Source organism: Globicephala melas, chromosome 14 (genome assembly GCF_963455315.2).
Source record: "Globicephala melas chromosome 14, mGloMel1.2, whole genome shotgun sequence".
NCBI classification, from domain to species: Eukaryota; Metazoa; Chordata; class Mammalia; order Artiodactyla; family Delphinidae; genus Globicephala; species Globicephala melas.
Genome location: NC_083327.1, coordinates 85,913,360 through 85,929,057, shown reverse-complemented (window position 1 = coordinate 85,929,057; position 15,698 = coordinate 85,913,360). Strand labels below are relative to the sequence as shown.

General features: G+C 54.8%; 1 protein-coding gene across 3 annotated transcripts in view; it reads left to right on the top strand.

Moving 5' to 3' along the window:
• Positions 1 to 15,698, top strand: part of RPS6KA2 (ribosomal protein S6 kinase A2) — a 351,085-nt gene that overhangs the window by 297,804 nt on the left and 37,583 nt on the right. For all 3 annotated transcript variants that reach the window (XM_060283916.2, XM_060283917.1, XM_030852958.2), the window contains 3 exons: positions 932 to 1,002; positions 2,679 to 2,767; positions 14,108 to 14,172. In XM_060283916.2, coding sequence (XP_060139899.1) covers positions 932 to 1,002; positions 2,679 to 2,767; positions 14,108 to 14,172 — 225 coding nt within the window. The remainder of the gene's footprint in view (positions 1 to 931; positions 1,003 to 2,678; positions 2,768 to 14,107; positions 14,173 to 15,698) is intronic.

The following is a 15,698-nucleotide window of genomic DNA, read 5'->3' as shown; positions in this document are numbered from 1 at the left end:
CCAGCCGTCGATGTCTGGTGCTTTGCTGTGACGCTCTCACGGGCCCTGTCATCTTGTGTTGTGAACACGCGTCTCTGTGAGGGTCTCCCGGGCACAGGGCATGACCTTCCCGCATCCCTAGCTCAGGTGGCGGTGCCGGTGCCCAGGAAGGTCTGTGCCCCGAGGGTCCACAGGCAGTGAGAGCAGAGCGGGCCTGGGCTCCCCGGGCCCCTGCGCCTCCTGCCCCCATGAGACGGGAAATGCCCCTGGACTTTGGAGAAGGTGACCGGAGAGGTTGGCCCCTCGCCTCTTCCAGGAGAGGCCCAGCCTCTGCTGTCTGCCACGGTCCACATGCCAGGAATGGTCCCGCCACCTTGCTCTCGGGCACAGGACATTCCTCCCTGAATTGCTCACTCCTTTGACAGACTTGTCCCCTCCTCTTTCGGTGTCTCGTAACAGCTGGGGAGGTGGGTCACAGTAGCCTGAAGGAGGAGGGTCGTCACGGTGATGAGTCTGCAGGGCACTCAGGGTCCGCAGAGCACCCTCCCATTCGACCTGGACCCGGAGCGCTCTCTCCCCACCCCTGTCCTCCCCTCCTTGCTCAGCCCCTCCACGGCACCCTCCAGAGAAGGCCGGGTCCTCAGTCGACCCCGTGGAAGGTGTGTGGCCATGGCTGCAGGTCCCCATCCCCCTCTCCATGGCGCTGAGCACCTTCTCACGGCCGTAGAGCTGAGTGTTTACTGTGTCCATCATCCATCAGTCTCCCCACTGAATGCCAAGGTCCACAATGCAGTTCTGTTCGCTGATGTACACCAAGCATGTAGGCCAGCGCCTGCACTTAACTGACCACATTTTGAATGGGTACGTGAACTTGGGCTGCATTTTGCCTGTCTGGGTCTCGCCACTGTGAAGTTCGTGGGTTCTGAACTCTTGCTTCTGTGTTGGTCTGCAGTTCGAGATGCTCACGGGGTCACTGCCATTCCAGGGGAAGGACAGGAAGGAGACCATGGCCCTCATCCTCAAGTGAGTAAGACACCCACCTTGGGACCCACCCCAGTACGCGTTAGCGCCTTCTGATATCGAGAGCTTCGGTCTTCAAAAGCGGGACTGTTCAGTGGGCAGTAACGGTAATGAGCGTTCGTGGCATTTTCATGTCAGTGGGTGGAGCCAGTGGCATCTCTCAGTGATTCTGATGAAATCTCCTACCAAAGATAAAGTTTTCCATCAGTAAAAATCATCTAAGTTGTCCAACGGCAAGGTCTTTAGACATGATGGTTGGTGACCTTCAAAAGTGCAGGTTCAGGGGGCAGAGGGCTGCAGGGGCTCCTGAGAGAGCCTTCCCTTCTCTGCCTGTTGACCCGTTCATGCACGTGCCTGAGCTCTCCTGCCTGACATCAGCAGGAATCATACGGCCCGAGTCGCTGAGTACGAACATAATTTTCTCCTTAATTCTCATGAAGAATCTTTTAACACAAAAATGGGTTTTGCTCTTAGAACCCTAGAAAGAAGTCTAAACCCAGAGCCAGTCTTGCTGTAATAGCTTTTAAAAAACAAACAAAAGAAAAAACAAACAAAAAAACCACATCATTTTATTTTTTTGGCCGTGCTGCGCAGTAGGCAGGATTTTAGTTCCCTGAGCAGGGATCGAACCCATGCCACCTGCAGTGGAAGCGCAGAGCCCTAACCACTGGACCGCCAGGGAAGTCCCTTGCTGTAACATCTTCATCAGAGCAGGCTTCCTCTGAGCGAGATGTCAGAGGGCAAGCCCTGGGAGAGAGAAGCTGACGGAGGGCGGACGGGGTGAGGAAGTGGCCCTGGAATCAGGCAGGCTCCAAGTTACTGTCTCCCTGCTCAGTGAGAGGCTGGGCCCACCGCACCTGCAGGAGAATCCACGAAGGTGCCTGGCCTCACGACCAGCTCTCTCAAACTCTGCTTGCAGGTGGACACGCAACGCTTGTAGAACCAGGAGGCACCTGCAAAGCTTACGGTTTTGTAGGTACATCATTATATAAATAGAAGGAGAGCAGTTCGTGGAAGACACCCCGTAGAGAGGATGTAAACGATGTTTCCCTGTATCACATGACCTTACACTGTGGATGACATGCGTAACTACAGTCTACTCTGGTTTTTTTTGTTTTTGATGGCCTCTGTTCCTTTTAATTTTAAGAGGGAACAAGACCTTTTTTTCTAAAGCAAGAATAATTCCCTCCAGCAAATCCCAGGTGTGAACTTGTAACCTGTCGTTGGGAGTGACAGCATTTCTGAAGGGGCAGCAGCAAACTGTGGACACGTGGTTCCCAAAGCGAGGTCCTGCAAGGCCCTCCTTTCCCAGATGTTGCCGCAGACCACACCAGAGGCAGAGGAGAGAATCCAGCTGTCTCCTCAAGCCAAGAGGAGGGTCCTAAAATGTCAACCATGCTGGCATCTCTCCAAAGCCTTTTTTGTTGTTGTCTTGGAAACCATAGTTAATTTCCATTTAAAATGTTCTGTATGTTCGTGGGATCATTCTTGTTTATTTTTAGTGGCCTTGTTATTTTTAGTGAATCATTATATGGCTGTTGTAAACAGCTGCTCTGGGTCACGTGGATGTGATTGGGTTTGTCTGTGAACGCTGACTGCAGAACCGCAGAACCCTGAAGAAAACCCTTCTCCCTTTGGGGCTCATCCTTCTTACCCGAAAATACGACTGTGCTTTTCAGAGCCAAGCTGGGCATGCCGCAGTTCCTCAGCGTGGAGGCTCAGAGTCTTCTGAGAGCCCTCTTCAAACGGAACCCCTGCAACCGGCTGGGTAAGACTCGCTGAGCCCCCGGGCCCGCCCCGGGCCGCCCACATGCTCACACTCTGCTCTGGTCTGGCCCCGCATCTCACCACGTTCTCTGACAGCAAAAGGCCCTGACGCAGGGGGGGAGGTTCTGTCACGTGTTGTCCGAGCTCTGAGGATTTCAAAAACACACGGTCGCTGCGCAAGTATTGTGCTAACAGCCACCGTTTGTACACAAAATGGTGGTACTTTAGAACTCCGTAAACTAAAGACAACCCTGGAAAAGCCACCCCGTCCAATTTGTCTTTGAATGTTACAGAGAGATCATAATGGTTTGCCCACTTCTGATTTGCATCATGAATTAATTGATTACTTTTCGTTAATGTCTCCATCAGTTCAAGAGAGACACTGAAATGATCTCTGCTAGTCTAAGGCCAACTTGTCGTGCAGCTCAGCAGATCTTAACCCGAGTTAGAACACACCTGCCTCAGAATCCGGTTTGCAGAGCTGTGAAACATCAAAGGGCACGTAAACATCTTTGCACATCATTTCTGCTCCTGTCTGAACCCCTGAGCCTGCCCAGTCTAGAGCCCCGCCCCAGTCTGGTATCATCAATCTTTTAATGTTTGATCCCAACAATTAACTTTGGGTTAATTACCCCTTTATTTTGATTCTGTGACTCCTTCCTGGTGCTCTGCCCCCATCCAGTGTAGACACGGGCTCTCCGAACAGCACTGAGAGGCCAGGGGTGCTGGGCAAGGCAGGTACACAGCCTCTCACATTCCTCCGCCGATTGGTTCTTTCACAAACCAGGTAAATAAGTCATTTCTCTTCCTGAGCCTCTGGTTCCTCTCGGGATGACAATGATACACATGGAATTCTGCACTAATAAAATTATTATCTCATTCAGATCCTCACAATACTACAAAGTAGATAAAAGGAGAAATGTTAGATTCACTTACGAAAAGAGGTATATCCCTAAGAATTGCTTTTAGCTGCAAAGTAAAGAACTCTTAAATAATTTAAAATTATTTAACCCAGCTAATTTAATGTTTCAAACTGCAATTATTCTTCTCACATTACAAGCCGTGTTGCAGTAGAGGGTTGTAAGCGTTGGCTGGGCAGCTGAACTATTGCTCTCAAAAGCCCGGATAGGTCTGTCTTCTTCGTTTACCATCCTTAGTGTATTGCCTTTTCATCCTCACGCATGGTGCCTTACGATCACAAAACAGCTGCTGCAGCTCCAGGCATCACATTCATGTTGAAGGGAGCACGAGGTGGCTCCTGACCAGAGCCTCCCAGCTCTGTGGGCACAGGGTCCCATGTGTGCCCCCCACACCCCCGGGATCCCGGGGCCCCCCTCACCTCATCATGCATCCTAGGAAACCGGCCCCATCATAACTCATCTTCTGGTCCCTGTGGTTGACGGACTGTGCAGGTCTGGGGCACCACGTCCCTCTGGTGTTTCAGAAATGCCTGCTTTTTAGGCAACTGGGGGAATACTGGGGCTCCGTACTGATGGTCTCAGGCTGACCGTCCACCTTTGGGAGGTAACTAATTAAAAATAGTCCCCCCCAGTTTGACTGAGTGGGAGTGGGAGTGATGGAGAATGGCTCGATGTTTCGTGTAAAATAGGATATGGGGGTCTCTCGCCCTCCACCCTCCTTTTCTCTCTAAGTCTCAACCCTCACCCTCCCTCGAACTATCTTTAGCTCACAACTTGATTCTTTTTTACTTTAATTTGAGCTGAGGATATAATTCTTCTCCCTTCGCCTGTAGTGAACTCCCTGAAATTTCACTGTAATTGGATTTAATGAATTGTGTGAAAATCTCAACTTGTTTTCATTTTATATGGAATTTTCTTTCTGCGGAAAAATTGGACAAAAAGTATCAAGATTTAGAAAAACACAAGAAAGATAATACATAAAATCACAGTCTTGAGGAATAAAATGGTGTATTTATCAGACCCAAGCATGAGGTGAGGGTTTCAGTGTTTACCTAAAGACCTCCCTATGTCGTAAAGCGGCTATAGCCAGAGCAATTTTTTTCTTGCTTTTCATAATTGCTATACTTTTTAACCAGTGAGTGCCTGTACAGCTCTTTGTGATATCTTAGCCCCCTCCTGTCTTTTCCAATTGTGGTGAAATACACATGGCAAAAAGTGTATCATCTTAACCGTTTTTTAAGGGCACAGGTCAGTAGTCAAGTACATTTGCAGTGTTGGGCAGCGTCAACACCATGCATCCACAGAACTCTTTTCGTCTTGCAAAACTGAAGCTCTGTCCCCATGAAACAAGAAACCCCCACTCGCACTCCCCCAGCCCCTGGCCCCCACCCGTCTGCTTTCTGTCTCTGTGTTTTGACTCCCCTTGGGGCCTCATGTCGGTGGAAGCATACAGAATTTGGTTTTTCGTGTCTGGCTTATTTCACTTAGCATGATGTCCACAAGATTTATCCGTATTGTAGCAGATGTCAGAATTTCCCTAATTTTTAAGTTGAATAATATTCCGTGGAACGGGTGTACCGCACTGTGCTCATCCGTCCTCCGTCCGTGGACATTTGGGTTGACCCACATTTTGGCTGTTGTAAATAACGCTGCTACGAACATGGGTGTGCAAATAGCTCTTCAAGACCCTGAGTTCCAGAAGTGGGAATTCCTGTATCCTGTGGTAATTCTATTCTTAATTTATTGAGGAGCCACCTGACCATCTTCCACAGGGGCTGTGCCCTCTTCCTAACTGTAGAAACGTTCTGGACCGTTTTAGCCTCTCGAGCCGGCATGGCGGCCCATGTCTGGAACCATCCACTGTGGTGAGGTGTGAGGACAGAGGAAGCCTCGGCAGGAGGTGCTTTTGCCCCGATCTTTCCATACATCAGTTGAAAATGTCTGTCAAAGTAAAGCACGTACTCTTCATCCAAGTAATTCCACTTCTGGGATGTTTCCTAGGACGTAGTCGCACAAGTACCCAGAGACATACACAATGTTGTTAGTGCAGGAAGGAGGGGAAGAAAGGAGCCCACGTTCCCACCACCGACGGACGGTTCAGGGAAGCGGGGTCCATCTACCCGGGAGGTGAGGCAGGTCTGCACCACTGGCTCGGAGATGCGTCTCAGCCAGAAACGAAGAGTTAAGGAAAAATAGCAAATGTCCAGAATGATCCTACTTTTAGAAGGAGGGAGGGACGGGAGCAAAGAAAATTTCTGGAAACACACAAGTAGCTGTTAGCAGCGAGTGTGGAGGGCCGGGTGGGGAGGTGAGCTTTTCCTTTCACCCCAGACACGTCAATAGGCTGATTCTTTAATCCATAACACACACTCGTTTTATGATGAAAAGCCTAGTTTTGTAAAATTTGGTTTTGAGAGAAACACGGGATATTCAGAGACTCCTGTGTGGTGCAGGAACCCATCCTTGGCCTCGGAGCTGCCCAGACGGGCAGATGGCAAGAGTGTGGACTCGTTGGGGGCTTGAGGCCTGGCCTGCCTTCCTGTCGGCAGATACTAAGGGCCCTTTAATTAGGAAGGAGAGGGACGATGTATATGTGACCCAGAAACACACACACCTTCACCGGTTCCCTGATACTTTCCAGGCTCTGGCGCTGGGGAAACAGTGGAGCAAAACTATGGCCCTCGTTCTCATGGGGCCTCTGGGATGGTAAAAGATAGGGCACACAAACACCCCTCGGCTGCCATGAGAAAGAGTGGGGGAAGACCTCAAGGGACAGGAGCCGGGGGGCTGCTGGAACGTGGAGGGAGCACAGACGTGAGCGGGGGAGGGAGCTAGCAAGGAGCCCTGAGTGGCAGCACCAAGCAGAGGGGCGGGGATCCACCCCCCCAGCAGGTACTTGCTGGGCGACCTTGAGCAGATGGCTGCCCCTCTCTGTGCCTGCTTTCCCGCCCTGTGAACTGAGGGTGATAGCAGAACCTCTTCAGAGGGTTGTTAGGAAGACGTAAAGAGCTGGACCAGTGCCTGACACGTAGGAAACACTCTAGTGTGTTTGACAAATAAATGCATAAAAAAGCAGAGATAGGGCTTCCCTGGTGGTGCAGTGGTTGAGAGTCCGCCTGCCGATGCAGGGGACGCGGGTTCATGCCCTGGTCCGGGAAGATCCCACATGCCGTGGAGCGGCTGGACCCGTGAGCCATGGCCGCTGAGCCTGCACGTCCGGAGCCTGTGCTCCGCAGCAGGAGAGGCCACAACAGTGAGAGGCCCGTGTACCGTAAAAAAAAAAAAAAAAAAAAGATACTAGCCCAGTGGAGCCCACAGAAGCATGGAAAATGGCCCATCCATGACCAAAAATTGCCCTTCAGATAATTTCTAAAGTGAATTATCATAAAGCTTTCCAGGAGTTATGGACCATCCTGCAGCAGTATTTCATATCCAAGATGTCCAGACTCACATAAGAAGAAATTATAGTCGGAATTATTGCTCACCCAACTTGACCCGGGTCAGCTACTAAATTTAATTGCCTGAAAATCTTTAGCCTTAAGGTGGGGAAATTATGTCGAGTAGATTAATCTTGGTCTGCACAGGGAGCTAGACTGGGAGGCTGGGACTCTTCCCCTTCTGATCGCCTTGAGCCTTGTTCTTGACTCCCCCCCGAAAAGTCCACTGGCCATTTGGGGAGTCCGTCAGTATCAGAAGGCCTCACCCAAACCCCGGTTCCTCACGTAGATCTGTGGTTTAACCACGTTACCTTCAAATCAGCCCAGATCTCTGTCTCTTGACACTTGAACTGTGGAAGAGACCTGTCTGTCCAGATTTCCCCTCTTGATCAGGACAGCGGTCATACTGGATCCGGGGCCACCCTGCCCCAGTGTGGCCTCATCCTCTCTAATCACATCTGCGACGACCTCGTTTCCAAGTAAGGTCATGTGCTGAGGTTCTGGGGTTAGGACTTCACCGTCTGAATTTGGAGGATCCCAGTTCAGCACCTCCGAGAGGGTGTCCATAGCATCTGCAGTGGAAGAAACGGCAGAGGTTCTCACTAATCACATCTGCGACGACCTCATTTCCAAGTAAGGTCACGTGCTGAGGTTCTGGGGTTAGGACTTCGCCGTCTGAATTTGGAGGATCCCAGTTCAGCGCCTCCGAGAGGGTGTCCACAGCATCTGCAGTGGAAGAAACGGCAGAGGTTCTTCTGCTTGGTGTCACACGCTCGGCAGGTGACGAGACCGAGGTCCTCGCCCCAGATCACCTGCCCAAGGCGGCATGGCTGCCGAGGCTAGAGCTGGCGTTTCCCCCCCGTTGTCCCCTTAAGATGCATTGCCCTCAGCCAAAGCGTCCGAGTCTAGGTCTCCAGCCCACCGCTGACTGCAGTGTGCACTGCTCAGTGAGGTGCCCCATGCACCTGTGGCAGGTGCTGGTGACACACAGGTAGAGGATGCTGCCGCGTGGGAAACACAGCCGTGTGGGCAAAGAGGCCAGAAATCTCGTGTAGAGATCCCCCCCCGCCTTTCCCCTGCAGACCTGAGACACCTGAGGAGCCAGCCAGAGGGAGGCCCCTCCTCCGGGCAGGACGCAGGGGCTGAGGGGCGGGGGCAGGGCCAGGGCGGTGCTGGAGGGACAGACAGATGGAGAAGGCAGACAGGCCCCCACCCGGGCCGGGCCTGGCAGGGCTGCCTGGGGCCCTTGGGCGGCATCTGCAGGCTTGTGCGTGTGCTGGGGAGGGGCAGCGGGGGGCGTGAGCTCTGGGCCCGAGAAACGCCACAGGCGCCGTTGCAGAAGCGGAGAAGACTAGCACGTGAGAGCATGCGTGCCCTCCAGGCGGCCTGGGTGGGGGGCTGGGAGGGCAGGGCAGGCGGAGTGGCCTGGGCCAGGCCGGGGCTGCGACGTCCCCCGGTCGGGACCCTCGGAAGGACGCGGCAGGCGGAGCGCGGCAGTCTTGTTTCTCAGAGGATCGATCGTTCTAGTCGTGAATTAGAGAAAGACCCTCTTGGGGCGTCTCTAGCTCAGCCCTGTGAGCATCTGTAACTTAAGTCCTGGACATGCTGGACTCCTGGGGGCACACGGGGCAGAGGTTAGAAAGGCGTTAGACGTGCCCGTGAGCATAAAACAGCACAGCCGGTAAACTACTGCTGGAGTTTACACGTGACTGGAGAACACGTGTGGGCAGGGCCCGTCCACTCGCCCAGGGCTTCTGTTTCTCGTGTTTCCATTTTCCGTTCCAGACTCGATCTCCAGAGGGTGTGCTCTCCTGATCTGACTTCAAACACAGTCCGCTCTGGGCTCCAACCATCTCATTCCAGTCCCACGGGCATCGCTGTGACCTCTTGGAAAGGGCCAGCCTTTGACGGCTTGGTCAAGGCTGAGCAAACGCCCCAGCCCCTGGCTTGGAGCTGGTGGTCCCAAGCCAGCCCTGAGGGTGCTGCCGGGCCCCCGCCTCAGCCAGCAGGTCCCAGAAGACACAAGCTACGCCAAGCGAAGATTTTAAACAGTAAATGAAATTTCAAGCTGACCGACAATACTTTAAGGCTAAAGATGTGTAGATGATCTATAAGTGACTGAGAAGTGAAAAAGCAGACCTGGTGTTCAAATACTGGGTGGTTATGGACTGGCCTTTAGGATGTGCGGGTCCGGTAGACCAGACCCACAAAGTATGCAAGGAAAGGAGCCAGACGTGAGGTTACTCTGAACATGCCCAAAAGAATTAGAGAGGGACTCTGTGTGACTCTCAAACGACGAAAACAAATATTTCAACAGAGTCACAAAGGGTCCAGGGATTAAACGTTTCCCAAAGCTATCTGTGGACAGGAAGATTCAAGCAAAACATTTTTGGCCAATCCCCAAACCTTTTGGGGATGATTTACTGTGAAAGTGGAAGCCCGTTGATGATTAAGCCCAGGAGGAAAGGAACGGGGTCGCCTCGTTAAAAATGTGAGGTGGAAGGGCTGCAGGTACCCAGGGCCATAGAACAGGTCCCAGCCTCAGACACAGCACTGCGTTTTCCAGCCACGTGCCGGTGGAAGACAGTTCGAGTGGGATGCAAAGCTACCCCTCGACCAACGCGGAGAAATCGAGACGGGGGTCCAGATACAGAGGCTCAGGAAGACAGCCCAAAAGCGTTCGGAACAGAAGTAATTAAATGTTCCTACACCAGAGAATAAGCATGAACTCTTGAATCTGCTGCCCCAGTCAGTACGCAGTCTTTCTGCGTATTTGCCAGGCATTGGGGATCTTAATCGAGACTCGCCAAACTGCGTAGAGAGAATGCTGTTCTTCCGCTCTCCACGTTTCTGTCCACAAGTACCTGTCCTTGCCAATTCTTCGTGAGCCCTCTTGGGGACAGAGTGAGACTTCAGTGCATTTGGTGATGATCCCACAGCAAGTCAGCCGAGACTCAGAGACAGACACAGACACGATCTCTGGACTGTCCCAGCTCGGACCTCTGCTCGCTGCCGTTTGTCAAATGTATTAAACAAAAAGGAATTGTCCAGCACAAAGTAGACTCTTTTAACATGTTTCAGGAGAGGATAAATAGAACTAGAATCCGAAATAATGACCCAGTGTGCCCTAGGAAGGTTGACAAAGGCTCTAGAGAACTCTGTGCAGAAATTCTTTCTCTTTTACGTTTTCGCCTCCTTGGAACACCTGGAACTTTTGAGTAATAACCAAAGTGTTAATTCGCTCTTGAGTGTTTGTTGAGGCCTCGAAGCACGAACGTGGTGCAAAATCTCACTGCAGTGGAAGAACGAAGATGCAGACAAAAATGTTCTGAGTAGGCGCCCGAGACAGCCCAGCTGGAACCAGCAAACAACTGTAGCTGCACCAACACCTGTATTTCCTTTCTGTTTTACTTCATTTTGATTCTTGCAGGGCATTCTTGCAAATGACGAATGAGCATGAAATGCAGTGGGTACAAAATGCAAAGTAGATGTTTCAAAGTCACACAGTCAGTGAGTCGCTGTACAGGTGCCTCTCCCTGGGCTCAGCATGTGAGCAGCAGCCTCCCACCTTCGACTAACCCGCAGAGCTTCTGGCAACGCAACCCGTGTTCACCAAAAAGAGCGGGAAGAGGTACAAATCAGAGGCGGGTTTTCATTTCTCTTTAATCGTCGTGGCCAGAAGGCTTTTTCAGTCCCGAGCTCTGGTCTCCATCAAAGGAGGGCTGCACGCAGGTGGGCGCGAAGCCAGACTGTTCATTCTCGACATCTTGTTCCAGCAGCCGCTTGGGCACCTGTGGAGGGCCTCTAGCTGGGGATGCCCAGGCTGACACCAGATCTCCGGACTCAGGTCAGGGGTTTACACAGCAAGGGATGGACACGGACATCCGGAGGGTCCTCAGCATGAGGTCCTCAATAAAACTGTTTCTCTCTACTCATAACAACACTCCTGACACCAGACGTGTGGGGTTTTCCACACCAACTGATCCTCCACTTCTCTGCAGACACCGACTGTGTGTCCTACGGTTCAGCTCAGTTATGGCACTGACCACCCAGAGTTATCTCGGACCCCAGGGTCAGGGTCACTCCCACCAGACACCCCACCTCCAATGCCAGTCCCAAGTGCCAGGTTGTGCATGTGCTTCCGGCCCACCAGCTGTAAACCCAGGGTTCCCAAGACCCCCTCCTCAGCTGTGAGAATTCACGAGAACAGACCACAGAACTCAGGAAAGTGCTTTAGTGAGTTACTGTTACCAATGTATTACAAAGGATGTTCTACAAGATCAGATGAACCGCCAGATGAAGAGGTGCATAGGGCGAGGTCCAGAAGGGTCCCCAGCCCAGCCGCTTCTGTCCCTTTGGGGTTTGGGGGGAGCCACCCTCCTGGTTGTTCACCAGCCCAGAAACTCCCCTAACCCTGGTGTTCGGGTTTTGTTGGAGGTTCCATTATGTAGGTGTGATTGATTCAATCCCTGGCCGTTGGCGACTGGACTCAGTCTCGGCCCTTCTCTGCTCCCTGCGGTTGGGGCGTGTGGGCGAGTTCGTCAGACGTGGATGAAAGTTCCAGGCCTCGTCACGGGGTTGGCTCCGTCTCTAGGGTCTTTCCACAAGTCACCTCATTAAGACAAATTCAGGTGTGCTTGAGAGGGGCTTATTATGAATAACAAGAGATGCCTCTTTCATGCCTGGAGCCATTCCAGGAGCCAGTGACCAAAGCCAGACATCAAAACAGGAGATGCGGGCTTCCCTGGTGGCACAGTGGTTGAAAGTCTGCCTGCCGACGCAGGGGACGCGGGTTCGTGCCCCGGTCCGGGAGGATCCCACATGCCGCGGAGCAGCTGGGCCCGTGAGCCATGGCCGCTGAGCCTGCGCATCCGGAGCCTGTGCTCTGCAACAGGAGAGGCCACAGCAGTGAGTGGCCTGCGTACCGCCAAAAAAAAAAAAAACAGGAGATGCTTCCATCATTCTTACCACTCAGGAAATTACGAGCGTCTTAGGAGCTCTGGCCAGGAGCCCGAGACAAAGACCAAAATATGTATTTATTATTATATCCTAATGTCTCAGGAGAAAGGCCAAATTGGATACACACGTCGGGGTGGGGTTCTGGGACGGGGAGCGGAATCTGTCTTCCGGTTCTGCTCCTAAACTCCGGTTTGGTCCTGGGCACGTTACCCAGCCTCCTTCAGGCTGGTTCCTTATCTAGAGAGTAGGGATGGTGCCCAGGGCACTGGGTGTTGGTGGCATTTAGCGGGGGAAACGCCTGTGGTGTGTCAGCCCCGCGCCACTTCCCCGTGTCCCTAGAGGGGGAAATTCTGGGGCTGACAGCTTCCTCCCCTTGTTCGTCCATTTGCGTACCAAAGTGACAACCACCAGGTCACCGGAGCCCAGCGTGGTGACGAGGCCAGGGGCTCCTCTTTCCCAGGGTGCTGGCCTGGCCAGGCTTCCCCAGGGAGTGGGAGCTAGCTGGGCCCTCGTCCACCTAGAGGTGACCCCGATGCCACGGGCAGCTTCGCGCCTCCTTTTCTGCCCATGTCACGGCTTTGACCAGGAAACAGGGCTGGAGATGACAACGGGAAGCCATGAGCCCACAGCGGGCTGTGTCTCCTGGGACCCCCGGCGTCCGGGGAGAGGGTCCTCCCGCTTCTCAGGCTGGACGGCAAGGCCGGGCAGGGGGCTCCACAGTGACCACGGCGGCTCGGGGGGCCTCGCGCTGTCCTCCACACCTTCCTGCTTCCGGCCTCCCAGCCGCCTGCCTCCCTCCCGGGGATGAGGGGGGCGGCTCAGCCTAGTGGGGCAGACGCGGGCCGAGCCTCTGAACGGGGCGGGGCTGGGCCCCGGCGCTCGGGGTGCAGAACCGGGAAGCCTGTGTGGGCCTCACGCACGACCTGGTCGATTGAGACGCAGGACCCGTTTCCCCAGACAAAGCCGGAGCAGGAGTCGCCCGGCCCGAGGCCGCCTGCCACCCCTTCTCGCATCTCCGCTGCTTCCCGGCCCCTCCCTGACTCACCTTCCCATCCTGGAGAAAACGCAGACCTCGTGGAGCCTTAGGGCTTGGCTGTTTGATTTTTGGTTTGGGTTTTTTTTTTAATTGATAGACTTATTTTTAGAGGCATTTTAAGTTTGCAGAAAAAATGGAAGAGAAGGTACAGCGAGTCCCACATGCTCCGTCACCCCCTGCACGCAGTGTCCCCTGGCGTCAGCTTTTGCTGATTTGATGCGCTTGTTAGAAGTGGTGAAGCAGTATCGGCACGTCGTTACTACCTGAAACCCGCGGTTCACATCAGGGTTCACTCTGGGAGGGGTAGCTGCGGGCTTCAGCAAGTGCGTGATGACATGTGTCTACCATTAGGTGTCCGAAGTCCTCTGCACGCCCTCACCCATCCCTCCTCCCTTGGGGCTCAGGACTTCACATAAGCAACAAGCCAGGGAGAGATTAGGCAGAAGGAGCCGGCGAAGCAGCACTGTTTGTACACAGTGTCCAGGTGACAAGAAACCTCTGTCTCGCGCAGGCCCAGGTGGACACAGGCCACCTCCGTCTCTCTCCAGGTTCCCGTCGTGCTAGAAACGGCCTCTCCAGGCCCTGGCTTCCTTCCCCTTCCCTGTAAGCCCCAGAGCAGCCGTACAAGGCTCTCTGCGCTGTGGCCTCCACCCTGCCCTCGCCTGCATTTTCTCATCCTCTGGAAGGCCCGGCCTGATGCTGGCTCTGATGGAGGCTGGGATGGGCCTCCGCTTCCTTGCCCGGACGCCCACACCTGCAGCAGGAGGGTCTAGCCTGCCCGCCCCCCTCTCTGCCACCTCACCTGGTCACAGCTCTGCAGGGCTGAGTGGTGGCCTCTATGGGCTGTGAGGGGGCAGCTGGCAGGAGAGGTCGCAGCTGGGGGCTCCTTCCCCCTGGAGGGCGTCAGGACCCCAGCCCCCTCCCTGCTGCGTCAGAACTGCAGTCACGGGTTTGCTCTGATGCTCATCTCTGCTCTGTGGTCACGGCAGGTGCTGGCCTGGACGGCGTGGAGGAGATCAAGCGCCACCCTTTCTTTGTCACCATCGACTGGAACGTAAGTTGCAGGCCAGGGTCCCGACTGCACAGAAAGCACAGGGAGGTGGGGCAGGGGAGTCAGCAGCTGCTGGGTACAAACCCGAGGTCAGTATAGACCCGTCACCTGGAGGAGCGCGCTCCCTCAGGGGGCTCTGAACGCGCAGGCATTTCCCCGGCGCAGACCAGGGACCGCCACCCCTTCCCTGCGGCTCCAGGCCTGGAACCCCTTCCACACTTTCCCTGTCAGAGACCGGCCGGCCTCAGTGGCCCTGCAGCCGGGCCACCTCCCTGAGGGCAGAGCAGAGGCCACCCTGGGCCCAGCAGAAGGCTGAAGGGGCCCCTCGGCCGCTCCCGGGCTGCACAGAGCTTTCAGTTTGGGGCCTCTGGGCGCCCAGATTCGGTGCTGCTCCCTGCCTCTAAACGGGATCACGCCCGCACTCAGCAGTCCTGTAGATGCTGCTGCAGAAAAGCATTGTCCAGACCAGAAAAGACAAAGCCGTTCGGGACGCTTGTTAAAGACATAAAGAAGACTTCGCTCGGGGGGCTGTCGAGATGGCGTGGGGACCACTGCAGGGGGGTAGGGGGTCCAGCCGTCGGGAGAGAGATGGGGCTCAACTCCGAATACAACAAGGAAGGAGGGGGCGTGTCAGGGGCCAGAAAGGGACTGAGAGGAAGCACCAGGGTAAGGGGCCTCCGGCTAAACCCACCGACCAGGATTCTTGCTGAGCCGGGTCAGGGTCCAGACAAATCCAGCAGTCAGGCCTGCTGGGGAGAGCTCAGGGGCCCGAGCAGGTCGGGTCAGAGTCAGGGGACGTCGCCGGCTCCGCGCTGCCGGATGGATGTGGACTGCGCCCCCCCCCCCACCAAGGAGGACCCCGGGTCCAGCGCTCCCAGCCGCCCGACTGGACGCGGCGTGGAGCTGGACGCCGGCTCAGAAGTTCCCGACTCTCACCTCCCCGGCGCCCGGCTGCTGGCTCTGCGGGGGAGGGTCAGGGCGGGCGGCTCCCGGGGCGCCAGCCGACCACCGGGCCAGGCTCCCCGTCTGGAGGCGGCAGGCCTCCTCTGGGAGCAGGTCCTTGGTCCTTTCCCACTGGGTAAGCACAGCTCTTAGCTTTGGGGTTTTCTTTTCCTGAGCTAGGATTTGACCAGAATGTTTACAAAGTGAAAGTCTCTCTATGCTGCAGAGGGCAGTGCCCGTGTCTGCCCGCCCCCCTCCCCGCGGAGTGTGGGGTGTCCGCGGCCTCGGGAAGGGGTGGCGCCTCGGCTCCGGTGGGTGGGCAGGCCCCGCCCCAGGTCTCACCTCTGGGGACATTTTCGCACAAACGGCACGTAAAACCCGCTGCTCGCCGAGCTTCCCGGCCTCACTCCTGCAGCCTCTCCTCCGCTCCCCACCTCAGCCCAGGAAGCACTCCGACTGGCAGTAGTTTGCTAACCTACTTTTAGATGCCAGTGATAGAATATGTGCACACAATTAGACTCGGTTTCAGAGGTAAGAGTAGAGAGAAACCTGGTGACTCTCTGGTGACGTGAGGCGCCTGGGAAATA